Here is a 27098-nt window from a genome sequence, read left to right as displayed (position 1 = left end):
CCCTATTCCATACTGCACTATTTTGAACAGGGTCAATTCAGACATAGTCCCAGCCTCTCACCTTTAAAGGAAGGATGTCCCTATACAACACCAATACTACTTATCATCTACTTATTCCTGACTTGATGGGAAAACTGTTTTTCCCTATTTCAGGCCTTATCCAGAGGGGTGATACTTCAGCATGGACATATGAAGATTACTGTACAGCAGGGGAGTCCTGGTGAGGATGATTTATTCAGTAATTATGGACCTACTGAGAGGTGCTTGATGACAATGACAGTGTGTAAGGTTACATACGTACAATCATGCGATTATTGTGGCTAGGCAGATTAATATAACACTTAGATTAAAATGTTTACATGCTTTGCAAGAAGAACACTTTCCCTAATAATCCTGTTAACATGGAAGTCTGAAATCAGGCTACTGATAAAAAAAACGTTCAGCCAAGTTCAAAATAAACTTTTTACCACAGCCACCATGCTATTTTTGGGAAGCATATTTGATTCTGAGTTCGAACATTTAAAGTTTGTATGTGAAAACGACTTATAAAACACATACATTCAAACTCAATTCCCTTGCGCTAAAGAAGGCAGATTGCTCGGCTGGTGCTAGCACATGAGCAGATCAAAAACACTGCTGGAACACCATTAATGTGTTTACATCACCGAATAAGGTATTTATAAATATTAATAATTTGAATGATTGTACAGAAAACCAGGTGCCTCATTCATAACCGTTGCGTAAATGTAACACTAAATATCTGCGTGCACCATTTCTGAAAAGACTGCACATACACACAAATATTGAGATACATAAACTTGGTGCATGCCATACATAAGCATGTTTCTGATTATACATCAGACCTGTTATGAAACTGCGCGCGCATCAACGGGCATTATAACTCCTCATAAGAAACGCCCATCGTTCATATTTTATGGTATTGGAATTAGGCCAAGACAGTTGCTACAGGAAATAGTCATGTTGAACTTGATCAAATGTCTTTGGAGGTGTTTCCAGAATTATTTATTTTGCAGTGACATTTGGCCATTTCTGAAAGACAAAACCAATTGAAAATTGTTGTGGACTTCTAAACAGATCACAGGTTGCAGTTGTAAATGAGAACTTGTTCTCAACTGGCATACCTGGTTAAATAAAGGTTAAATACAAAAATATCGTTTGAATGCAATAATGTTTTGCATAATTTTTTCCCTAAACATAAATATGCTGCACTGCCCACGAATTCTGAAACATTGTCTAAAATGAAAACAGTAGGCCTACTTAGTGGTAGCCTACACACTTCAATACAAACAATCAACTGCTGTTCACCTGTTAAATACTGTATGTTATATAAACCCCGCTCCCTGTCCAATGCGAAAAGTAAAAAAAACGTGAAATTACAGTATAATAGCCTATCTAATAAGCCCAATTACATGTGCGATGCACATGGTAATTTCTTGTGTGGCTACTTCGGGAATATGAACTCATTATGGCCAGAAAATGTGAGGAATTTATTCTGCATGATTATTGTATTATGTTTGAGAAATTCAAGTAGCCTATCCTAGGCCTATAGGCTATTTCGTGGGTAGCCTATGAAACCGTCACAGCCAGAAAAGGTGAGGATTTATTCTGCAATGATCATGGTAATTAAATGAATCATTAGAAATAGACATATTTTAGAATGCAAAGATAAAATACATCGACCATGCGTACGCATGGTCTGAAGTCTACAGGAGGACAGGCACATTCCCACTTCAAATTCAGTTTTTATAAATACCAACTTTTGAGTGAAATCTAGGCATGCATGTTTAGGGGCATATTTTGTGCATACCCAACGTTTTATATGCCCCTGGTGTTTTAATCGGTGTATGCTTTCTTTGAGTTTGGCTTTACACCGATAAAGAGTAAAGTGACTATTGCATAATCTGTTTTCAACCATAATCCGTTTAATATCGAATTATTACGGTGCATGTAAATGTACTCAGTGTGATATACTCTTGCTTTGCAGTAACTGAGGGTGAAGTCACCTTGAAGTTGGATGTGGTTCCAGAGATGACGCCGTTGGTACAGGTCCTGGTGTACAGTATGCTACCCAGCGAGGCTATAATCGCCCACAGCATGAATTTCCCCACTGAGAAATGCTTCAGACACAAGGTGTGTGTGTATATGTATGTGAAAAATATGGGTTGTTTATGAATTCGAAGAACCGATGAAAAAACGTAGGTGCTGGATTTTAGGCTGGAAGCAACCACCACAGGTGTCCGTTCAGAACACGAGCAGGAAGCAGTAGTTCTAGTTCTAGGGTTTAATGAAGATCCACACACAGAAATACAACACCACCCTCTCTGATACTAACGTTAATTGTGGTTTTGTAAAAGAAAATATAGGAGAACTTAGGCTATAGAACTGTATGGGAAAAATATGCCTATTTGCATGTCAACAAACTAAACTGGACCCAAACACATGCTAGATGCACAAATAAACAATGGAGCAATGTAGAAAGATCAACACATTATAAAACATAAGCATGAGCGACCTACAACCGAAAGTTGCCTAGCACCACAGACAAAAGCTAACACATGCTAATCGCTAATAAGCATGCTAAATAGTAATGCATCCCCGCAATGCTCATGCTGACGCCAAAGGGAGTACGCGAGCTAGCTAGCGACCACTTTAACACAAATGGTATATATTTACAACACACTAAAGGTGTATCATGTACACCTATGTATGTCCTGTGTGCCAGGTGTTTGTGGAGTTCTCACCCTCAAAAGCAGTCCCAGGGGAGGAGACCACCCTGCAGCTCTCGTCCCAGCCCGGCTCCCTCTGTGGCCTCAGTGCTGTGGACAAGAGTGTTCACATCATGGAACCAGGGAAGAGGCTGGATGCTGACAAGGTAACAGAGCTCACTGAAGTGAATGTCAACAGTCATACCACCATATAAACAAGCTTTTGTGGTGCTGGCCACAACAACCAGCTTCAGGGGAATTAGAAGACTAGCAGACTTGGAGTGGGTCTGTTCGCAGTGGGCCATTTGGTGTGCTGGAAATTATATCCATATTGGTACTTAAAGTGGAAATGTGAGTTATAGATCTACGTGAATGCAAGTCTAAGAAGCAGTATATCTGTTCTGTGTGCTATTTCTATTTTACTTTTGGTTTTGTACACAATCTTCAAACAGCTGAAACACCAATATTTCACAGTGGTTTAGATGGCACAATGATTCTCTACACTATACTCACATGAGTCAGCAGCATACACTACCGTTCAAAAGTTTGGGGTAACTTAGAAATGTCCATTAAAATAACATCAAATTGATCAGAAATAGAATGTAGACTTTGTTAATGTTGTAAATGACTATTGTAGCTGGAAACGGCAGATTGTTTTATGGAATATCTACATAGGCGTACAGAGGCCCATTATCAGCAACTATCACTCCTGTGTTCCAATGACACGTTGTGTTAGCTAATCCAAGTTTATAATTTTAAAGGGCTAATTGATCATTAGAAAACCCTTTTGCAATTATATTTGCAAAGCTGAAAACTGTTGTGCTGATTTTTTTATTTATTTTTATTTCACCTTTATTTAACCAGGTAGGCTAGTTGAGAACAAGTTCTCATTTACAAATGCGACCTTGCCAAGATACAGCATAGCAGTGTGAACAGACAACAACAGAGTTACACATGGAGTAAACAATAAATAAGTCAATAACACTAGTTGAGATTGAGAATCTGGAGCATCAGCATTTGTGGGTTTGATTACAGCCTCAAAATGGCCAGAAACAAAGGACTTTCTTCTGAAACTCATCAGTCTATTCTTGTTCTGAGTAGTGAAGGCTATTCCATGCGAGAAATTGCCAAGGAACTGAAGATCTCGTACAACGCTGTGTACTACTCCCTTCACAGAACAGCGCAAACTGGCTCGAACCAAAATAGAAAGGAGTGGGAGGCCCCGGTGCACAGCAAGAGGACAAGTACATTAGTGTCTAGTTTGAGAAACAGACGCATCACAAGTCCTCAACTGGCAGCTTCATTAAATATTACCCGCAAAACAACAGTCTCAACGTCAACAGTGAAGAGGCGACTCCGGGATGCTGGTCTTCTAGGCAGAGTTCCTCTGTCCAGTGTCTATATTCTTTTGCCCATCTTAATATTTTAATTTTTATTGGCCAGTCTGAAATATGGCTTTTTCTTTGCAACTCTGCCTAGAAGGCAAGCATCCCGGGGGTTGCCTTTTCACTGTTGACATTGAGCATTTTTTATTAGACAAGTCCAAGTAGTCACTGCCTTCTGTTTAGTGCCCAATGAACAAGGTCATTTCACGTCTCCTTATTATCTCATTCCAGATATTTGATTTGTTACCAGTCAAGGAGACAACATACATTCCCTACGAGCTTCAAGACCCAGTAGCATGTTTACGTGTAAGACCAAGGAGATATGTAATGCCATACCCAGATGGACCAACTGACAGAAAAAATGAACCTTTTGAAGTTTTTCAGGTAACTTCTGCCTTGTTTTCTTTTAACTTGAAGCCTGTGTTCACCTCTCATAAGAATCAGTTACCATTCCGTTACCATGCATTCATCTTCTTAAATTATACATTTCTAAAATAGCCTTTTTGAGGCAAAAAATACATATAGAATAGAAAAATTAAACGGAGACATTCATTAATATTGAACTCTCTTGTTTGTGATTCTGATATTTCTAGAACCTAGGACTGAAGCTGGCAACTAACTTGGTTATAAGAGTACCTTCCTGCCTAAGTTACAAGGGGAATGAGTACCATCACTCCTATGGTGAGATGTCCTCCTTACCACGTCTTTGGTGAATCTTGGGAAATGTATGGTTTTTGTTATTCTAACATAGCTTTTGTTAGGTTCTAAACAACAGAGTAAAAACGGACAACTATGAAAAGCTCAAGCCAAGTTTATTCAACCATAGGGTCAGACAGCTGAACAGACAAAGACATAGTCACACAAATCAAATCAAACTTTATTTATCACATGCGCCGAATACAACAAGTGTAGACCTTACCGTGAAATGCTTACTTGCAAGTCCTTAACCAACAGTGCAGTTCAAGAAGAGTTAGAAAATATTTACCAAATAAAATAAAAAATTATAAAGTAACACAATAACATAACGTTAATGAGCTGTATACACAGGGTACCGGTACCGAGTTAGTGTGTGCGGGTACAGGTTAGAGGTAATTTGTACATGTAGGTAGGGGTGAAGTGACTATGCATAGATAATACGCAGCGAGTAGTAGCAGTGTACCAATCAGATGGGGGGGTCAATGTAATAGTCCGGTGGCTAATTGATTAATTGTTCAGCAGTATTATGTCTTGGGGGTAGAAGCTGTTAAGGACCCTTTTGGTCCTAGACTTGGCACTCCGGTACCGCTTTCTGTGCGGTAGCAGAGAAAAGTCTATGACTTGGGTGACTGGAGTCTCTGACAATTTTATGGGCTTTCCACTGACACCGCCTATTATATAGGTCCTGGATTGCAGGAAGCTTGGCCCCAGTGATGTACTGAAGATGCCGAGAAGTTGCCATACCAGGCGGTGATGCAACCAGTCAGGATGCTCTCGATGGTGCAGCTGTAGAACTTTTTGAGGATCTGGGGACTCATGCCAAATCTTTTCAGTCTCCTGAGGGGGAAACGGTTTTGTCGTGCCCTCTTCACGACTGTCATTGTGTGTTTGGACCATGATCGATCGTTGGTGATGTAGACACCAAGGAACTTGAAACTCTTGACTCGCTCCACTACAGCCCCGTCGATGTTAATGGGGGCATGTTCGGCACCCCCATAATCTTGTAGTCCACGATCAGCTCCTTTATCTTGCTCACATTGAGGGAGAGGTTGTTGTCCTGGCACCAGTTCTCTGACGACCTCCCTATAGGCTGTCTCATCGTTGTGATCAGGCCTACCACTGTTGTGTCATCAGCAAACTTAATGATGGTGTTGGAATCGTGTTTGGCCACACAGTCGTGGCTGAACAGGGAGTACAGGAGGGGACTAAGTACACACCCCTGAGGGGCCCCAGTGTTGAGGATCAGCGTGGTGGAAGTGTTATTGCCTACCCTTACCACCTTGGGGTGGCCCGTCAGGAAATCCATGATCCAGTTACAGATGGAGGTGTTTAGTCCCAGGGTCCTTAGCTTCGTGATGAGTTTTCATGGGCACTATGGAGTTGAACGCTGAGCTGTAGTCAATGAACATCATTCTCACATAGGTGTTCCTTTTTTTCCAGTTGGGAAAGGGCAGTGTGGAGTGCGATTGAGATTGCTTCATCTGTGGATCTGTTGGGGCAGTATGCGAATTGGAGTGGGTCTAGTGTATCCGAGAGGATGCTGTTGATGTGAGCCATGACCAGCCTTTCAAAGCACTTCATGGCTACCGACGTGAGTGCTACAGGTGTTAATTATTTAGGCAGCTTACCTTCGTTTCCTTGGGCACAGGGACAATGGTGGTCTGCTTGAAACTTGGTGGTTGGTATTACAAACTCAGGGAGAGGTTGAAAATGTCAGTGATGACACTTGTCAGTTGGTCAGTGCATGCTTTGAGTACATGTCCTGGTAGTCCATCTGGACCCGCTGCTTTGTGAATGTTGACCTGTTTAAAGGTCTTGCTCGCATCAGATACTGAGAGCGTTATCACACAGTCATCCAGAACAGCTGGTGCTCTCGTGCATGCTTCAATGTTACTTGACTCGAAGCGAGCATTAACAGCATTCAGCTAGTCTGGTTGGCTCGCGTCACTGGGCAGCTCATGTCTGGGTTTCCCTTTGTAGTCTGTAATAGTTTTCAAGCCTTGCCACATCCGACGAGCGTCAGACCTGGTGTAGTAGTATTCAATCTTAATCCTGCATTGACACTTTGCTTGTTTGATGGTTCGTCTGAGGGCATAGCAGGATTTCTTATAGGCGTCCGGATTAGTGTCCCGCTCCTTGAAAGCGGGACTCTATAGTCCTGTAGAGTAGCATCTGTGCCATCTGACCACTTCCATATTTAGCGAGTCACTGGTAATTCCGGCTTTAGTTTTTGCTTGAAAGCAGGAATCAGGAGGATAGAAGTATGGTCAGATATGGCAAATGAAGGGCGGGGGAGAACTTTGTATGCATCTCAGCGTGTGGAGCAAAGGTAGTCTAGAGTCCCCCCCCCCTCTGGTTGCACATGTGACATGCTGGTAAAAATGTGTTGAAACTGATTTAAGTTTGCCTGCATTAATGTCCCCGGCCACTATGAGCACCGCTTCTGGGTGAGCATTTTCTTGCTTGCTTATGGCCTTATAGTTGGTTGAGTGTGGTCTTAGTGCCAAGATCGGTCTGTGGTGGTAAATAGATGGCTACGAATAATACAGATGAGAACTCTCTTGGTAGTTAGTGTGGTCTACAGCTTATCATAAGGTACTCTACCTCAGGCGAGCAATACGTTAAGACCTTAACATTAGACATCGCGCACCAGCTGTTAATGACAAAAAGACACACACCCCTACCCCTTGTCTTACCAAAAGTAGCTTCTCTGTTCTGCTGGTGCAGAAGTGAAACATAATATATTATAGTTCCTAATGTCCCGTTGGTAGAATAATCGTAATCATAGGTCATCCATTTTTTTGATTTTCCAAAGATTACATGTTAGCAAGAAGAATTGATGGAATTGGGAGCTTACTCGCTCGCCTACGAATTCTCAGAAGGCAACCTGATCTGCGTCCTCTTTTCCTCCATCTTTTCTTCATGCAAATGACGGGGATCTGGGTCTGTTCCCAGGAGAGCAGTATATCTTTCTCGTTCGACTCGTTAAAAAAAAGCTTCTTCCAGTCCATGGAGAGTAATCCCAGTTCTGATGTCTAGAAGTTATTTTTGGTCATAAGAGACGGTAGCAGCAACATTATGTACAACATAAGTTAAAGCATAAGTTACAAACGCGAAAAAAACGAACGAAATCGCACAATCAAATCAAAGTTTATTTGTCACATTTGCCGAACAGTGAAATGCTTACTTACAGGCTCTAACCAATAGTGCAAAAAAGGTATTGGGTGAACAATAGGCAAGTAAAGAAATAAAAACAACAGTAAAAAGACAGTGAAAAATAATAGTAGTGAGACTATATACAGTAGCGAGGCAATAAAAGTAGCGAGGCTACATACAGACACCTGTTAGTCGGGCTGATTGAGGGCATGTAAAACGTCAGACATCGTCTTCGGCACCACACGCATTGGTATTTAACCCTTCTTCATATGCTGGGTCTCCTCACACATCGGAACAGCCAGTTGCTAGACAGAACTTTAGTGATATCTGTTCTTACTCAATTCATCTGACCTGATCTCAGCCCAAATACCTCACTCCTTCCCAACTCAAATCAAATCAAATTTGTCACATACACATGGTTAGCAGATGTTAATGCGAGTGTAGCGAAATGCTTGTGCTTCTAGTTCAGACAATGCAGTAACAACCAACAAGTAATCTAACTAACAATTCCAAAACTAATTTCTTATACACAGTGTAAGGGGATAAAGAATATGTACATAAAGATATATGAATGAGTGATGGTGCAGAGCAACATAGGCAAGATACAGTAGATGGTATCGAGTACAGTATATACATATGAGATGAGTATGTAAACAAAGTGGCGTAGTTAAAGTGGCTAGTGATACATGTATTACATAAGGATGCAGTAGATGATATAGAGTACAGTATATACGTATACATATGAGATGAATAATGTAGGGTGTGTAAACATTATATTACGTAGCATTGTTTAAAGTGGCTAGTGATATATTTTACATTTCCCCTCAATTCCCATTATTAAAGTGGCTGGAGTTGAGTCAGTGTGTTGGCAGCAGCCACTCAATGTTAGTGGTGGCTGTTTAACAGTCTGATGGCCTTGAGATAGAAGCTGTTTTTCAGTCTCTTGGTCCCAGCTTTGATTCACCTGTACTGACCTCGCCTTCTGGATGATAGCGGGGTGAACAGGCAGTGGCTTGGGTGGGTGTTGTCCTTGATGATCTTTATGGCCTTCCTGTAACATCGGGTGGTGTAGGTGTCCTGGAGGGCAGGTAGTTTGCCCCCAATGATGTGTTGTGTAGACCTCACTAACCTCTGGAGAGCCTTACGGTTGTGGGCGGAGCAGTTTCCGTACCAGGCGGTGATACAGCCTGCCAGGATGCTCTCGATTGTGCATCTGTAGAAGTTTGTGAGTGCTTTTGGTGACAAGCCAAATTTCTTCAGCCTCCTGAGGTTGAAGAGGCGCTGCTGCGCCTTCTTCACAATGCTGTCTGTGTGAGTGGACCAATTCAGTTTGTCTGTGATGTGTATGCCGAAGAACTTAACTTACTACCCTCTCCACTACTGTTCCATCGATGTGGATAGGGGGGTGTTCCCTCTGCTGCTTCCTGAAGTCCACAATTATCTCCTTAGTTTTGTTGACGTTGAGTGTGAGGTTATTGTCCTGACACCACACTCCGAGGGCCCTCACCTCCTCCCTGTAGGCCGTCTCGTCGTTGTTGGTAATCAAGCCTACCACTGTTGTGTCGTCCGCAAACTTGATGATTGAGTTGGAGGCGTGCGTGACCGCGCAGTCGTGGGTGAACAGGGAGTACAGGAGAGGGCTCAGAACGCACCCTTGTGGGGCCCCAGTGTTGAGGATCAGCGGGGTGGAGATGTTGTTGCCTACCCTCACCACCTGGGGGCGGCCCGTCAGGAAGTCCAGTACCCAGTTGCACAGGGCGGGGTCGAGACCCAGGGTCTTGATGACGAGTTTGGAGGGTACTATGGTGTTAAATGCCGAGCTGTAGTCGATGAACAGCATTCTCACATAGGTATTCCTCTTGTCCAGATGGGTTAGGGCAGTGTGCAGTGTGGTTGAGATTGCGTCGTCTGTGGACCTATTTGGGTGGTAAGCAAATTGGAGTGGGTCAAGGGTGTCAGGTAGGGTGGAGGTGATATGGTCCTTGACTAGTCTCTCAAAGCACTTCATGATGACGGAAGTGAGTGCTACGGGGCAGTAGTCGTTTAGCTCAGTTACCTTAGCTTTCTTGGGAACAGGAACAATGGTGGCCCTCTTGAAGCATGTGGGACCAGGAGACTGGTATAGGGATTGATTGAATATGTCCGTAAACACACCAGCCAGCTGGTCTGCGCATGCTCTGAGGGCGGGGCTGGGGATGCCGTCTGGGCCTGCAGCCTTGCGAGGGTTAACACGTTTAAATGTTTTACTCACCTCGGCTGCAGTGAAGGAGAGACCGCATGTTTTCGTTGCAGGCCGTGTCAGTGGCACTGTATTGTCCTCAAAGAGGGCAAAAAAGTTATTTAGTCTGCCTGGGAGCAAGACATCCTGGTCCGTGACTGGGCTGGTTTTCTTCTTGTAGTCCGTGATTGACTGTAGACCCTGCCACATACCTCTTGTGTCTGAGCCGTTGAATTGAGATTCTACTTTGTCTCTATACTGACGCTTAGCTTGTTTGATAGCCTTGCGGAGGGAATAGCTGCACTGTTTGTGTTCGGTCATGTTACCAGTCACCTTGCCCTGATTAAAAGCAGTGGTTCGCGCTTTCAGTTTCACGCGAATGCTGCCATCAATCCACGGTTTCTGGTTAGGGAATGTTTTAATCGTTGCTATGGGAACGACATCTTCAACGCACATTCTAATGAACTCGCACACCGAATCAGCGTATTCGTCAATGTTGTTGTCTGACGCAATACGAAACATGTCCCAGTCCACATGATGGAAGCAGTCTTGGAATGTGGAATCAGCTTGGTCGGACCAGCGTTGGACAGACCTCAGCATGGGAGCTTCTTGTTTTAGTTTCTGTCTGTAGGCAGGGATCAGCAAAATGGAGTCGTGGTCAGCTTTTCCGAAAGTAGGGCGGGGCAAGGCCTTATATGCGTCACGGAAGTTAGAATAACAATGATCCAAGGTTTTGCCAGCCCTGGTAGCGCAATCGATATGCTGATACAATTTAGGGAGTCTTGTTTTCAGATTAGCCTTGTTAAAATCCCCAGCTACAATGAATGCAGCCTCAGGATGTATGGTTTCCTGTTTGCAAAGAGTCAAATAAAGTTCGTTCAGAGCCATCGATGTGTCTGTTCGGAGGGGAATATATACGGCTGTTATTATAATCGAAGAGAATTCTCTTGGTAGATAATGTGGTCTACATTTGACTGTGAGTAATTCTAAATCAGGTGAACAGAAGGATTTGAGTTCCTGTATGTTTCTGTGATCACACCACGTCTCGTTAGCCATAAGGCATACGCCCCCGCCCCTCTTCTTACCAGAAAGGTGTTTGTTTCTGTCGGCGCGATGCGTGGAGAAACCCGCTGGCTGCACCGCCTCCGATAGCGTCTCTCCAGTGAGCCATGTTTCCGTGAAGCAAAGAACGTTACAGTCTCTGATGTCCCTCTGGAATGCTACCCTTGCTCGGATTTCATCAACCTTTTTGTCAAGAAACTGGACATTGGCGAGAAGAATGGTAGGGAGTGGTGCACGATGTGCCCGTCTCCGGAGTCTGACCAGAAGACCGCCTCGTTTCCCTCTTTTACGAAGTTGTTTTTTTGGGTCGCCGGCTGGGATCCATTCCGTTGTCCTGGTTGAAAGGCAGAACACAGGATCCACTTCGCGATTCTTGGTCGTACTGATGGTGAGTTGACGCTGATCTTATATTCAGTAGTTCTTCTCGACTGTATGTAATGATACCTAAGATGACCTGGGGTACTAATGTAAGAAATAACACGTAAAAAAAACAAAAAACTGCATAGTTTCCTAGGAATGCGAAGCGAGGCGGCCATCTTTGTCGGCGCCGGAATTTAAGAACTCACGGCTGTCCTGTTGACTTGTACCAGACTGTGGCCCTTCTCCTTCCCATGGGATTCCTGATGTCTAACAATAACATATCATCACAGAATGGAAATGTTCTACATTCCCCTCTCTCCCTCAGTGATATGGATATTTAATTTTTTTCAAGTTTAGAAGTCAGAACCCATCACCTGATTAAACCAGTATGAACGCTGCACATATCACCGTTGAAAGCGGCATTCAGTCTGGTTTGACCAGGCTGATTCTAACACGAGAATGACTGTTTTGTTTTACAAGTATCCTACAGACACTACTCCGATCCTATACCCATGTACAGCCTTATGGGTCAAGCTGGACTTGGTGGAGTACCCGATGCCGGATTTGGTGCCGCTCCAGCTCCACCACCCATACAGACAGTCCGTACCTTCTTCCCCGAGACATGGATATGGGATCTTGTGGAAGTTGGGTAAGAGCACTGCACAGTGAGGCTGTTGCCTTATAGATTGGATGGCAGGACATCACAAAAATAATGCTTGTGCATCGTTGAGGCAGAAGGCTGTGTGATGTTATCATTCTGAACGGTCAGATAGTTAGCAACAATGACAAGATGCTGCCATGTGGGGAATAGTCGTTGGCTCGTTTTAGCTCGTTGTATCTTGTTATTGATACCATGTTTTGAGTCATGTCATGTCTATGCTAATATGGCAAAAATTCTTTAGCTAGCTAACCAACAACTGTAACGATGCATTTGAGATACAACAAGTTCTCATTGTACAAATGTATTTACGTTTTCAATAAACATTTGGAGGCAAAATATAGTTTACTTGGTGTCAACAATCTAAGCCAACACCGCCTGCTTTACCCCATAGTTGCGTAAGTGTCGGTTTTGTTGCAAAACAACCAACCCGCCTATATCAAAACATACATTAGTGGTCCACATTAGGAACCTGTACCTCATTAAACTGCAGTACAGAGGAGGGGTGCGTGGTGTAAATGTATACATTTTTTACATTCAACATCACTCCGTAAAGGGAAATCTAGTATTCTTTCTACCAAAGATATCTTCATATATTTCAGGATGTTGTGTATCCCTGGAAATAATCAGAATTAATGTAAACATTAGAGTATTGAAAACAAAGCTTGTCCCCCAAAAAATGTTCTCTTGGCACAACTTACCCCACAGTACAGGGTAAGTAAGCTGCCTACACATTGCTGTACTGAACAAAATATTACCACTTCCTTTTTAAAACCATAGCTAGGTTTCCATCCGATTGGGGACAGATTTCCATGCAAATATTTAAAAAAATCTGCATAAAAACAACATGCATATATTTGTTTCCATCAAATGTACTATATGATGAGATTATTATGGACATTATTTTTATTTGTCAAATGACGGCCAAGCATCGATCATCATGTCACCAGAATAAAACCCTCAATATTTATTGGAAAAGAGCATCAACCTCATCATCTTGCACTTTCACCACCTTATGAAGTTCTACATCATTTATTTAATCTGTAGCCTAATACTGCATGCTTTCCCTTGTCGTAGTGGAAGGACCGCATAATTCCAAGTTTTACTTGGATATGATGGTTATTATATCAATATTTGCGCATAAAAGCGTTTCTACCGCCGTTTCTCGCATAAAGGTCCCACCTTGTCTAGCATATTTAATGGGGTCAACAATTGAACATTTTTAACAGACAAATGATCTGTTTCCATCAGGCCATAAAAATGTTTATCCAACGTACTTTTTGCGTGCAAAACAGTTGGATGGTAACTTGGTTCATATCTCTCTATTTCCGAAACACAATTCAACACAAACACAACAGCTTTGTCTTTTAAGCGTTTTAAGCATTTTTTAACACAAGTATAAAACCTAACAAACGCTTTGTACATTAAAAAAACAACACTTTTAACACAGGCCAGGCCTGTTACGTCATATCCCAGCGATAACTTGCATTAAGGTTTGGGCGGATTACTTGAAAAATGTAGTCCGTTACAGTACTTGAAAAATAAATTAATCAGCAATGTAATCGATTACTCAAAATGAGTAACGTAATCCGATTGCCTTTTATTACTTTTGGATTACTTTCACTCCTAACACCAGATATTTTAAAACGTTTAAAAACATTAATCTAATACAGCATTATTTTATTTATTAATGTGAGTATTTCCAAATTGGGAACTAGTGTGCTATCTATTCGATGTAGCTTATAGAGACCCCAAATTATGTATAGAACAATCTTTATTATCTACTTTAGATACAGGGATCATGAAACCTCTAACACAATAAATTAATATCTGTTTTTTGGACATAAGTTGCTTGCCACTTTTTCCATGTGGTTTCTTCCTTTACAGACTCCATCAAATGATGACCTCTTACTAAATATTTGGTCAAATTATACATTTTGTGTATGGGTTCCTAGAAACAAGTGGCTCAATTTACCCATTTGGCTAAATGTTTCTATTTTCACTCAGTGGCTTTCTGTTTGACCTTTGACTTCTTTATCACAGGGAATCTGGAACACTAGACATTCCCCTTACAGTCCCAGATACCATTACCACCTGGGAGACAGAGGCATTCTGCCTGGCCCCTGGCGGCTTCGGTCTGGCTCCTCCTGTGGAGATCACTGTCTTCCAGCCTTTCTTCCTAGAGCTCACCCTGCCCTACTCCATCATCCGGGGAGAGCATTTTGAGCTGAAGGCCACTGTGTTCAACTACCTGTCCAAGTGCATCATGGTACGGCACTGCATCATGATCGTTTCTTGAGTTGTTTCATGAGTTTCTCAAGTTGTATAAAATGTTGTGTTTTGTTGCAGTTTGCCTAGTAAAGGTTTTTATTTTTATTACACCCAGTGTATCAGTCTTGGGTTTGCCATGTTATCTTACAAGTGTTTCTATTGGGCAGGTTTCTGTGACTCCGGCTCCTTCCTTAGACTACACTCTCACACCCCTGAATGATGTCCAGTATTCATCATGCTTGTGTGCCAATGGACGAAAAACCTTCAGTTGGACAATGGCACCCTCAGTGCTGGGTAAGTCACCAGTCTCCATTCAACTGTTCAAACAGCAGAATGGATGTTAATCTGAGTTGTGTACTCTCAGACACCACATTGGATGTTGTGTAACCTGTGCTGCACTCGGTCTGTCAATGTGTGTGTAGGGGATTTGAATGTGTCCGTTAGTGCAGAGGCTGTCCAGTCCCACACTGCATGTGACAATGAGATTGTGAACGTACCAGAGAGAGGACGAATCGACACAGTTACAAAGAGCTTGCTAGTGAAGGTATGTCGTCTACTGCTGTTATGGAACTTACTGATGTACAGATACCATCTAGTGCCTTTGACTGAAAACAATCTCCTCTCCTCTCAGGCAGAGGGAACAGAGAAGACCGACACCTACAACTGGTTGCTGTGTCCAACTGGTCAGTAATGCATGAATGTTGAATGTTCACTTTGATTGAACTGATCATCTCCATTCATCTTATCATCTGTGTCCACAGGAGAAACTCTGACAGAGGAGGTGGAACTGCAACTCCCCAAGAATGTGGTAGATGGGTCTGATCGAATTTCTCTCTCAGTCCTGGGTAATATACCATTGTATCATTTAGAGGTGTAGTGAGTTTTTTGAGGCATAGTGGTGGGAAAAGCAACCCTTCTCCAGCGATAATGCTGCTGTTTGCTAAAGAGGTCAGTCTTACAGAAGTCCCATGTTTCTCTGTAGGGGACATCCTGGGTCGGGCCCTCAAGAACCTGGATGGACTGCTGCAGATGCCGTATGGGTGTGGAGAGCAGAATATGGCCCTCCTCGCCCCCAATATCTACATACTCGAGTACCTGAGGAACACAGAGCAGCTCACTCCAGCAATTCGAGACAAGGCTAACAAGTTCCTCACTAGTGGTAAGAGTCCCTCAACATATAGATCGTATTGATTAGACACCAAACGGAAGAAAACTGACTGAAACAGGGCTGGATTTGTCCAATCAGAACCTTTTTTTTTTTTTTTTTTTCATTGAATACATTTTTTTTTGCGTTTCACCACAGTGTACCCTAATGACTATAACCCTGCTATCATGTAAATGATAGAGCTCCAGCAGAGATGACATCACAGTGTCTTATCGACAGTGCATCACTGACCCAGCACATGCAGGGACTTCGGGATGTTTTCCCACTGAAATAATTTGATCAGAGAATATTGAGGATGCATCCCAAATGGCACACCCAGGGTTGGGGAGTAACTGATTACATCTATAATCTGTTCCATGTAATCTGATGACCAAAACAAACAGTCACTGTAATCAGCTACCAGCTAAAATTTTGTAATCAGATTACAGATACTTTTCAAAATCTAGATTATTGCCAATTTAAATTCAGAAAGAATGTTTGCTGAAAAACACATTGACACCTTTCTGTTTCATCAATGACATTCAATTCAGCATTGAAAAGGCTGTTTAAGTTTGAGTTTGTTCCACCTGAGCATGTCTGACCACAAGTCACCAAATGTGTTTGATGGATACTTTATCTTCTATGCTTCTTAAGGGGAAAGTCATCCAAAAGTAACAAAGTAATCAGATTACATTACTGAGTTTGGGTAATCCACAATTTACGTTACTGATGACAATTATGGACAAGTAACTAGTAACTGATTACCTTTTAGAAAGTAATCTACCCTACCTGGCCTATTCCCTACATAGTGCACTTGTTTTTTCCTGGCAAAGTAGTGTACTATATACGGAATAGAGTGCTACTTAGGGCATACACTCAGTGACTATAAAAAACACTTGGTCACTTTATTGTCCACTCTAAAAACACAACGACAGGTTACCAAAGGCAGCTGAACTACAAGCATTTTGATGGTGCGTACAGCACATTTGGCCAAGGCTCGGGGAATACTTGGTGAGTATAGTGTTTTTCAACTACTGGTAAACACATTATAACTGTTTGTTTCAATTAAGTATTGACCAATCAAATAGCATTGTCTCTGACAGACCATGGATGTGACATAAGCTGTCATTGCATGTAATGTCAAGCTCTAAGTCATGTTATTGACAACCTTATATGGGTATTATGACGGGACATTCAAATCAAGTTCTCTTTCCTCAGGCTGACTGCTTTTGTCTTGCGATCCTTTGGCAAAGCACAGTCTTTCATTTATATTGACCCGGCGCAAATGAAAGAGTCCACGAGTTGGTTGGAAAGTCAGCAAGGCAAACATGGGTGTTTTGTCAGATTGGGGAAACTCTTTAATAACAGAATGAAGGTATTTATTGATATCAAATGTATAATTGATAATAAACTGAAGGAAGATGGAAGAAGATGTAGTTGTGTGTCTCATCAGACCAGCCATGAAGTTGTGAATGATGCTTTCAACAGAATTGTAGTTTAATACACATTGTAGTATTTTGACATTGTTTTATAGGGTGGGGTGACGGATGAAGTCACACTGACGGCCTACATCACTGCTTCAATGCTGGAGCTCAACATGTCAGCGTCGGTAAGTAGCATCTCCACAAAATATTTTTTATCTGGAAATAGCCAAAGAAATAAGCATAAGAATAGGTGTTACCGTTAGCAGATCTGAGACCAGGCTAACATGTCTCTTAATGTGCTGCTCTGTTATTTTGTGCTCCAGGATCCTGTTTTGTACGGCAGTTTGTCTTGCCTGAAGAACTCCACCAGCGATTTGTCCAACACCTACACTACTGCTCTGCTGGCCTACACCTTTACCCTGGCAGGGGACATGGAGACCCGGGCCCAGCTTCTGCAGCACCTGGACACGGTAGCATTACGAGAGAGTGAGACATATCCTTTTTTGGGGGGGAGGGGGGTATATCAGCTTACAGATTGTAGCTTCCATCAATGTAATTGTCTGCATTATTTCCAATCCCCCATATATTCTTTTGTAAATATATGAAGTACCAGTCAAAAGTTTGGACACACCGCCTCATTCAAGGGGTTTTCTTTTTTGTTTTGTTATTTTCTACATTGTACAATAATAGTGAAGACGTCTTCAAAGCTGAGGAGTTCACTTCTAGTGGATCGTGTTGGTACTAAGTAGAATGTAGAATAATAGTGAAGACATCAAAACTATGAAATAACACATATGGAATCATGTAGTAACCAAAAAAGTGTTAAACAAATCTAAATATATTTTATATTTGAGATTCTTCAAAGTAGCCACCCTTTGCCTTCATGACAGCTTTGCACACTTGGCATTCTCTCAACGAGCTTCATGAGGTAATCACCTGGAATGCATTTCAATTAACAGGTGTGCCTTGTTAAAGTACATTTGTGGAATTTCTTTCCTTAATGTGTAGTTTTTTTAATCAATTAGTATATTTGAGTTTAACCACAGTATTTGTTGTATTATATGTTCTGTCTATTCTGGTGGTTTAAACTGAAATTGCAAACAACTTTCTATGGCTTGTTTTAAAAATTGTGATATTTTGGAGATTATTTCATTTTCAAATAACCGAAAGTGAGAGGTTGTAATCTGAATAAAGGGAATAGGCCATTCTTGAACATGGGGTGAGACATACTTACTAATCTGATAGAGAACCAGTTCGGAACAAAGTATAACTTTTGTATGACTGACGCCTTTGCTGAGAGGTTTGATGCTTTGATATTTAATCATTTCTGCCCTCCGAATTCATATTCATTATATACAGTGCCTTCGGGAAGTATTCAGACCCCTTGACTTTCTCCACAGTTTGTTAGGTTACAGCCTTATTCTAAAATTTATTAAATCATTCCCACCCACATCAATCTACACACGATACCCCATAATGAAAAAGCAAAAACAAATGTTTTAATATTTTTGCTAATAGAAATGAATTAAATATCACATTTACATAAGTAGTCAAACCCTTTAATCAGTACTTTGTTGAAGCATGTTTGGTAGCGAGTACAGGCAAGAGTATTCTTGGGTATGACGTTGCAATCTTGGTACACCTGTATTTGGGGAGTTTCTAACATTATTCTCTGCAGATCCTCTCAAGCTTTGTCAGGATGGATGGGGAGCATCGCTGCACGGCTATTTTCAGGTCTCTCCAGAGATGTTAGATCGGGTTCAAGTCCGGGCTCTGGCTGGGTCACTCAAGGACATTCAGAGTCTTGTCCAGATGCCACTCCTGCGTGCTTAGGGTCATTGTCCTGTTGGAAGGGGAAACTTCACCCCAGTCTGAGGTCGTTAGCACTCTGGAGCAGGTTTTCATTAAGGAGCTCTCTGTACTTTGCTCCATTCATCTTTGCCTCGATCCTGACTAGTCTCACAATCCCTGCCGCTGAAAAACATCCCCAAAGTATGGTGCTGCCACTACCATGCTTCACCGTATGGATGTTGCCAGGTTTCCTCCAAACGTGACGCATGGCATTCAGGCCAAAGAGTTCAATCTTGGTTTCATCAGACCAGAGAATCTTGTTTCTCGTGGTCTGAGAGTCTTTAGGTGCCTTTTGGCAAACTCCATGCGGCTGTCATGTGACTTTTACTGAGGAGTGGCTTCCGTCTGGCCACTCTACCATAAAAGCCTGATTTGGTGGAGTGCTGCAGAGATGGTTGTCCTTCTGGAAGGTGGCCAGCTCTAGGAAGAGTCTTGGTGGTTCCAAACTTATTCCATTTAATATTGATGGAGACCACTGTGTTCTTGGGGACATTCAATGCTGCACAGATGGTTGTCCTTCCAGAAGGTTCTCCCATCTCCACAGAGGAACTCTGGCGTTCTGTCAGAGTGACCATCGGTTTCTTGGTCACCTCCCTGACCACATTTACATTTAAGTCATTTAGCAGACGCTCTTATCCAGAGCGACTTACAAATTGGTGAATTCACCTTCTGACATCCAGTGGAACAGCCACTTTACGGGCCCTTCTTCCCCGATTGCTCAGTTTGGCCGGGCAGCCAGCTCTAGTAAGGGTCTTGGTGGTTCCAAGCTTCTTCCATTTAAGAATGATGGAAGCCACTGTGTTCTTGGGGACCTTCAATGCTGCAGACATTTTTGGTACCCTTCCCCAGATCGGTGCCTCAACACAATCATGTCTTGGAGCTCTACAGACAATTCCTTTGACATCATGGCTTTGTTTTTGCTCTGACATGCACTGTCAACAATTTTTCCACAAATAGACAGATATTTTCCTTTCTATTGTAGCAAGATCTTGTCTATTTTTGCAAACTTTCTATAAACATTTATTGGAGTGAGTATTTCTTTCTTTCTGGATATGTATACCGAGTATATGTTTTTTAGTGGTTACTGGAGGTTGATCTGAAGAATGAGTTCCACATCATCGTCAGACCATTTTATTGGTAAACTACCCAGTAATGTAAAAGTTGTATTTTTTAAAGGATGAAATATGTAATATAGTACACATAATTTGGTTGTAATCCAGAGAGGTTTGTGCTGTCTTTCCTTGATTGATCTTACCTGGGCAATGGAGTAATTACAAAAGTGCAAACCATCCGCAAATCTGGCACATTAGTCTCAATTAAATTAGTATTTCAAAGAACTCAGGTGTCTGTCATATTATGTATAATGATGAATAAGCTAGGCTCTGTGTCTCTCTCTGTCTCTGTGTGTTCCTCATCCCTCAGGGGGTCTCCTGCACTGGACTCAGACCTCCTCAGAGACCTCAGCCTCCCTGGCAGTGGAGATCAGCTCCTACGTTCTGCTGGCTTCCCTCAGTGCCTCCCCTCTGTCTACCACTGACCTGGGCTATGCCTCCCACATCGTCAGGTGGCTGGTGAGACAGCAGAACGCCTACGGAGGCTTCTCTTCCACACAGGTATACTTCCAAAACACATTTGGTCCGAAATGGCAATCTGTGCTGTGCACTAGTAGTGAGGCATTATTACCTTGATTTCACCACATGTATGTGCTTCTTGTCATGTCAAGCCAGGTGAAACTAACTTCCGCTGGAATGGAGGCAATAAATGATAATGAATGGATATGAGAAATAGCCACTCTTGAACTGAACTAATGTAAAATGAACCTTTCATGTAAAATGGGATAGCTCCATTCATTTTGAACACATTTGTCTGTTGTTTGTGTTTAGGACACAGTGGTGGCCCTCCAGGCCCTGGCTCTCTACTCCACCAGGGTGTTCAGTAGAGAGGGCACCAGCACAGTGACAGTACAGTCTCCCAGTGGGGGACAGCACCTCTTCAATGTGAACCAAAACAACAAGCTTCTCTACCAGGAGAGTGCGCTGCAGGACACAGAAGGGAAGTACACAGTGGAAGTGAAGGGCAGTGCTTGTGCCTCAGTGCAGGTCAGTGAAGACACTCCTCCCAATCCTATGTTGCATGATCTGATTTATATATTACTGTGAAGTCCAAACAAGAAGAAGCTTTGTCTGGCTTGATATCTAGTTTATGAAAAGTTTAAAAAAATCCAGCTTGTAAAATGTATATTTTTAGACAACCTTGTTCCCCTGACCCCTTCTTCCCTCTTTCCCAGGTGGCGCTCCACTACAACATCCCTACTCCTACTGACAGCACAACGCTCAGCATCCAGGTGAAGACAGAGGTGGACTGCAACAGCAACTCTTTGAGACCCAGAGTCACGCTGAACCTCAAGTCTCAGTAAGATTGAATGACACATTTGCGTTTACTGAAGCATTATTTCAATCAGGTCATTGATGACACTCCAAAGTGTTATTATAGAGCAGGTCTAAAAATGTTTTTGACCCAATTCTATTGGTGTTTTTATACCTACAGTGCCCTTCATAATTATTTGTAATTATTGCGACTAAGAAACATGTTTCAGATTATTTTGTGCCCAATAGAAATTAATGGTAAATAATGTATTGTCATTTTGGAGTCACTTTTATTGTAAATAAGAATAGAATATGTTTCTAAAAACGTGTATATTAATGTGGATGCTACCATGATTACAGATAATCCTGAATGAATTGTGAATGATGATGAGTGAGACAGTCACAGATGCACAAATATCATACCCCCAAGACATGCTAACCTCTCACCATTACAATAACAGGGGACGTTGGGGGGGGGGGTGTTGTGATATTTTAGCATCTGTAACTTTTGTGTCTGTAATATGGATGTGTTTAGAAAAATATTATATTCTTATTTGCAATTAAAGTTACTCCAAAATGACACAATACATTTCTATTGGGCACAAAGTAATCTGGAACACAACCAAAACAAACAGCAAATGAATCCAACACATTTGTTGTGACAAGGTTGATGTAGTCATTATATGCTCTGAATATGGGACCAAATACTTAACTTTATACTACTTCAATACACATATGTAAATTTTTCCTAATAGCCTACGTTTGGTCCGCTAAAATGGGGGGACTATGTAGAAAAAGTGCTGTAATTTCCAAACGGTTCACCCGGTATGGATGCAAATACACTGAAATTAAAGATGACAGTCTGCACTTTAACCTCATAGTCATTGTTTGTTAAAAAATGCTTCACTGTCCCAATAATTAGAGGGCACTATATGTATAGGTTATTAAATTCTAGTTTGTACCTAACAGTAAGAAAACATATCAGGAAACCTGGTATTTTTATTGGTAAAATAATCAAAGTATCCATTAATTTGATTTTTACAAGCACTTGTCAAAATCAAACTTTGATGTCAGGGGCCTCTGTTCTTTCACAGATATTCTGGAAAGGAGCTGACCACCAATATGATTATTGTGGATTTGAAAATGCTGTCTGGATTTGCTCCAGACCCAGACTCTTTGGAGAGGGTAAGTTTTTTTTTTTTTTTTTTTTTTTTTTTTTTTTTTTTTTTTTTGTCATAACATACTTTTATGGTGTTACCTGTGGCCTTTTTCCATGTATTGTAGCTCTTGCCTCTTTCACATGAAAATTAACTTTTGTTGTCAATGCAAGATGAATAACATGTATGGCTTGTCTTCACAGCTGAGGAGGACATTTCAAGTGGATCGTGTTGATACTGAAGATGACCATGTGTTAATGTACTTGACAGAGGTGAGACCAAAACCAAAATATCCATTCTATCAACTTTGCACAACTCTTAGGGCAACATATGTCCATTGTTTTTGTCAAAATTGGTCAAGATCAGTAAATTTGGTTGTGAATTTTCTTTCACTTTAGAAATGTGATTGTTTGCAATTAAAATGGTCAATAAAATAATTGCTTCTTAGAAAATAGCAGATTCTCAAGCAAGAAAATACAGAGCAAGAAAGAGGTTAAACCTGCACAAAAAGTTTAATGTATTAGTTTTTGTTTTAGTGTATGTGTTCTCTCTCTCTTGGAAAATTTGGCAAGGTTAGGAAAAAATCTAATTTAAGGCAGCAAAATGTGCAAGGAGTGTGGAGACTTTCACTAGTGACTGTATATACATTTTGATGTACTTGTGGTGACATACAGTGCATTTGGAAAGTATTGACTTTTTCCACAGTTTATTACAGCCATTTTTTCCTACCCTATAATGACAAAGTGAAAACAAGTTTTTAGAAAATGTTGCTAATTTATTAAAAACTGAAATACCTTAATAACATAAGTATTCAGACCCTTTGCTCTGAGACTCGAAATTGAGCACAGGTGCATCCTGTTTCTATTGATTATCCTTGATGTTTCTACAACTTGATTGGAGTCCACTTGTGGTAAATTCAATTGATTGGACATGATTTGGAAAGGCACACACTTGTCTATAGTAAGTTCTGCAGTTGACAGTGCATGTCAGAGCAAAAACCAAGCCATGAGGTCGACGGAATTGTCTGTAGAGCTCCGAGACAGGATTGTGTTGATGCACCGATCTGGGGAAGGGTACCAAAAAATGTCTGCAGCATTGAAGGTCCCCAAGAACACAGTGATCTCATTGTTAATTGGCCGCCTGGCCAAAGTGAGCAATCGGGGGAGTAGGGCCTTGGTCAGGGGGATGACCAAGAAACCGATGGTCACTCTGAAAGTACGCCAGAGTTCCTCTGTGGAGATGGGAGAACCTTCTAGAAGGACAACCATCTCTGGACCACTCCACCAATCAGGCTTTTATGGTAGTAGCCAGACAGAAGCCACTCCTCAGTAAAAGGCACATTTCAGCTCTCTTGGAGTTTGCCAAAAGGCACCTAAAGACTCTCAGACCATGAGAAACAAGATTCTTTGGTCTGATGAAACCAAGATTGAACTGTTTGGCATGAATGCCAAGCATCACGTCTGGGGGAATCCTGGCACCATCCCTACAAGTGGAGCATGGTGGTGACAGCATCATGCTTTGGGGATGTTTTTAAGCGCCAGGAACTGGGAGACTAGTCAGGATCGAGGGAAAGATGAACGGAGCAAAGATGAAAACCTGCTCAGGACCTCAGCCTGGGGTGAAGGTTCACCTTCCAACAGGACAATGACACTAAGCACACAGCCAAGACAACGCAAGAGTGTGTCGTGTCTTTACCATCATTAACTGAAGACTGATAGTTTTTATCAAAGATTCTCTGTAATTTGTTACTGTGCGATCAACTGATTAATCACGTAACTAATTAACTAGGAAGTCGGTGCACCAAGGAAAAATATTCAGATTACAGAGTTATCATTTCCTAAAATAACTTTTCAGATATTTTATCTGATCAATTAGTCTTCGAATTAATGAATTATATACCTCATGTTAGTCTCATTCCAAACGTCGTAAATTGTTGGTTATCTGCATTGACCCCAGTCTTCACTTTGAGTCATCAATTGTCTTAAATCATTTATTTATTACTAACTAAGTCATTCACAGAAATGCATAAACAAACAAGGTAAATGTAATGATAGGAGAATGTGCCCTAGTGGGCTAAACCGGCATGGCGGCTTGTTAGACTAAAAGGGAAGTGGGGGTCGACTAAGAAGTCACTACAAAGTGATAATTATAACAATTGAAATGCTAATCCTTTGCACATGAATGCTCACTCATTCGGGAACAATTGCAATCAATATATATATTTACGCTACGTGTGTCATCTTGATCACTGGTGAAAAGTGAATTTCTTTCGTAGAATTGTCCATCTCTCTCATTTGTGGTTAGAGGGTATTGTTTAGAGTGACATTCGTTATAGAATGGATGTTTCGGCGGTTGTCGTTCTTCACGTTCAATGATACCGAATTCCTAGCTGCAGACTAGTAATTAATATCAAAGACTTGTTCTTATTCTGTCGGTATCGATAGTCTAAGAGTTTAACCACGTGTTATGGTTAAAAGATTCAGCAATGGTCTACAGCCTTTGTCCTCCTAATGGAGAAAAACATGGTCTGCAACCTTTAGCCATCTCGTAATTGAGGTAGGCTCGGTCTGGTGATCAAAAACCCGAGTGTTTTTTTTATTGGGAATGGCAGAAAAGGCTGTCCCAGGATGTCTGACCCTAACTGGGCTCAGGGGCGGTCCTCTGATTTAGTTCAAAGCAAAAGGGAATTGTATTTTTCTCCATTTAAACAGTCCAAAATCATATAACGCAATTATACAAACAGTATCATACTCACTCATTCATCTTATACAACAATTAGATGTAAACCTCATATCTGAGGCTATTATATAAACAGCGTTATGGTAATGTGGCCACACCGTCTCCCATGAGCTTTCCCAAGTTGTGACAAATGGACCAGTTCGTAGCTGGATTCTTCACCGATTTTTATACTTTCTCCAGATCATGACATTTGTTCGTACCTCAAGTTCTGTGAGGTGGAAGGATTTCCTTTGTCCTCTATGAAAGTTTACTCTCTCTCTACTATGTGTCCATGTGGAGATCCTCTCAGGAATTTACGACCTCTGACCACAGCAGCCTAGTTGAAGGAGGCAGGGAGAGGGGGATGTGGTTGCTATACCCAAAGAGGCCAACGTCATGACAGTGGCTTTGGGACAAGTCTCTGAATGTCCTTGAGTTGCCCAGCCAGAGCCCGGACTTGAAGCCAATCAAACATATCTGGAGAGACTTGGTAATAGCTGTGCAGCCACACTCTCCATCCAACCTTACATAGCTTGAGAGGATCTGCAGAGAGGAACGGGAGAAACTCCCCAAATACAGGTGCGCCAAGCTTGTAGCGCCATACCCAAGAAGACTCAAGGCAGTAGTCGCTGTCAAAGGTTCTTCAACAAGTAAAGGGTCTGAATACATTTACACATTTATTCAGTGTTTTCCCTGCCAAGATGTTTTAAAGTTTGTTTCTTAAATCCTTTGTTGTTGTAATGAATTCTTTACAGCCACTTTCATCATATTTTACATAACTTGTTCTTGAAACCTATTCCTGCATTCATCCCAGTTATCAGCAACAGAGCAATTACAACTACAATAATACTGTCAATTAAAAAGTATATAACATAAACATGCAGTTGACATGGAGGCTATAGTGTAATGGAATGTTTTGCCATATGTGGTAGGTTTTGTGGGTAATACTATTAACACGCTGGGTGTCAAGTAGAGTGTTACTGAAACGGAAACTTCTGCTTAGAGCATTTCAATAATTGTGATCAATATGGTTTTTTTCGTGTTTAAAAAATAAATAATTTAATCTCCCGACAGTTACCATCACTATTGCCTTTCAACCACACCCTGGACATCATACAGGAGCTCCCAGTACAAAATCTAAAGCCAGCGGTGGTCAAGATCTACGACTACTACCAGCCGAGTAAGTTTAAATCTAACCTTCCCCAATATGTATTTTTCCTTTTTAGTAACATTTGGTTACTTGTATTCATTTACTGAGACTTATCTGTCTTATGGTTTCATTCAGGTGACCAGGCAGAAACAGAATATGTCTTCCCTTGCAAGTAGGGGTTACAAACTGGTGAGCTATTTTAATTGTGAAAATATTGATGTTGAATTATTAGATTTAAAATAACTGATCCATATACTATACATGCATACTCTATACATGTACTATACATTATTTAGTTTAACTATGTTGATATTCCTTCTACCAAAAAGTTGGTCAGTTTGTTAAAGCATTCATTCCTTACATGTACAGTATATGTATGCACTCTTCTGCAGATGTAAGAAGAACATGACATTCACAGAGGTCACACCTGCAAACCTTGACATATCTTTCAAGATCTAAAGTAAAATATGTAACTGGAATTAAAGTTTTACATTATAACCCTATTCTTGAGCATTTTTTCCAGACAGTTTTGTCACACTATGGCAAGCAATGAGTTCCAAAGTGCAGGCTCAGGAGACAAGGTGAATAGTGAAAGGCTTTGTGTGAGACAGCGGGTCTCATCCTGGGGTACTTGGTCTATCCACAGGGGGTACACTTGGGAAGACTCATGGGCAGTGCAATATGTGATTGGTGATACAGTAAACAAAAAAGTTTAGAACCACTGTAGTAGTAACAGAATCTACACACGAATGGTTT

At 41.5% G+C, this 27098-nt stretch overlaps 1 protein-coding gene across 1 annotated transcript in view; it reads left to right on the top strand.

The window, feature by feature from the left end:
- LOC135546297 (alpha-2-macroglobulin-like) overlaps positions 1 to 26840 on the top strand; it is a 35385-nt gene extending 8545 nt beyond the window's left edge. The window contains exons 13-36 of the mRNA XM_064974627.1: positions 154 to 220; positions 2006 to 2151; positions 2744 to 2893; positions 4343 to 4495; positions 4705 to 4792; positions 12084 to 12252; positions 14305 to 14530; positions 14700 to 14826; positions 14955 to 15076; positions 15164 to 15215; positions 15294 to 15377; positions 15515 to 15691; positions 16612 to 16687; positions 16895 to 17051; positions 17211 to 17285; positions 17424 to 17586; positions 20374 to 20564; positions 20835 to 21050; positions 21239 to 21363; positions 22412 to 22502; positions 22678 to 22746; positions 26267 to 26372; positions 26478 to 26531; positions 26735 to 26840. Of these exons, the coding sequence (XP_064830699.1) occupies positions 154 to 220; positions 2006 to 2151; positions 2744 to 2893; positions 4343 to 4495; positions 4705 to 4792; positions 12084 to 12252; positions 14305 to 14530; positions 14700 to 14826; positions 14955 to 15076; positions 15164 to 15215; positions 15294 to 15377; positions 15515 to 15691; positions 16612 to 16687; positions 16895 to 17051; positions 17211 to 17285; positions 17424 to 17586; positions 20374 to 20564; positions 20835 to 21050; positions 21239 to 21363; positions 22412 to 22502; positions 22678 to 22746; positions 26267 to 26372; positions 26478 to 26518 (2871 nt within the window). The 3' untranslated portion in view covers positions 26519 to 26531; positions 26735 to 26840. The remainder of the gene's footprint in view (positions 1 to 153; positions 221 to 2005; positions 2152 to 2743; positions 2894 to 4342; positions 4496 to 4704; positions 4793 to 12083; positions 12253 to 14304; positions 14531 to 14699; positions 14827 to 14954; positions 15077 to 15163; positions 15216 to 15293; positions 15378 to 15514; positions 15692 to 16611; positions 16688 to 16894; positions 17052 to 17210; positions 17286 to 17423; positions 17587 to 20373; positions 20565 to 20834; positions 21051 to 21238; positions 21364 to 22411; positions 22503 to 22677; positions 22747 to 26266; positions 26373 to 26477; positions 26532 to 26734) is intronic.
- Positions 26841 to 27098: the final 258 nt, after the last annotated feature.

This window comes from Oncorhynchus masou, chromosome 9 (genome assembly GCF_036934945.1).
Source record: "Oncorhynchus masou masou isolate Uvic2021 chromosome 9, UVic_Omas_1.1, whole genome shotgun sequence".
Lineage (NCBI taxonomy): Eukaryota > Metazoa > Chordata > Actinopteri > Salmoniformes > Salmonidae > Oncorhynchus > Oncorhynchus masou.
Note: the sequence above shows the minus strand (reverse complement) of the source record. Positions and strands in the feature narration are given on the sequence as shown.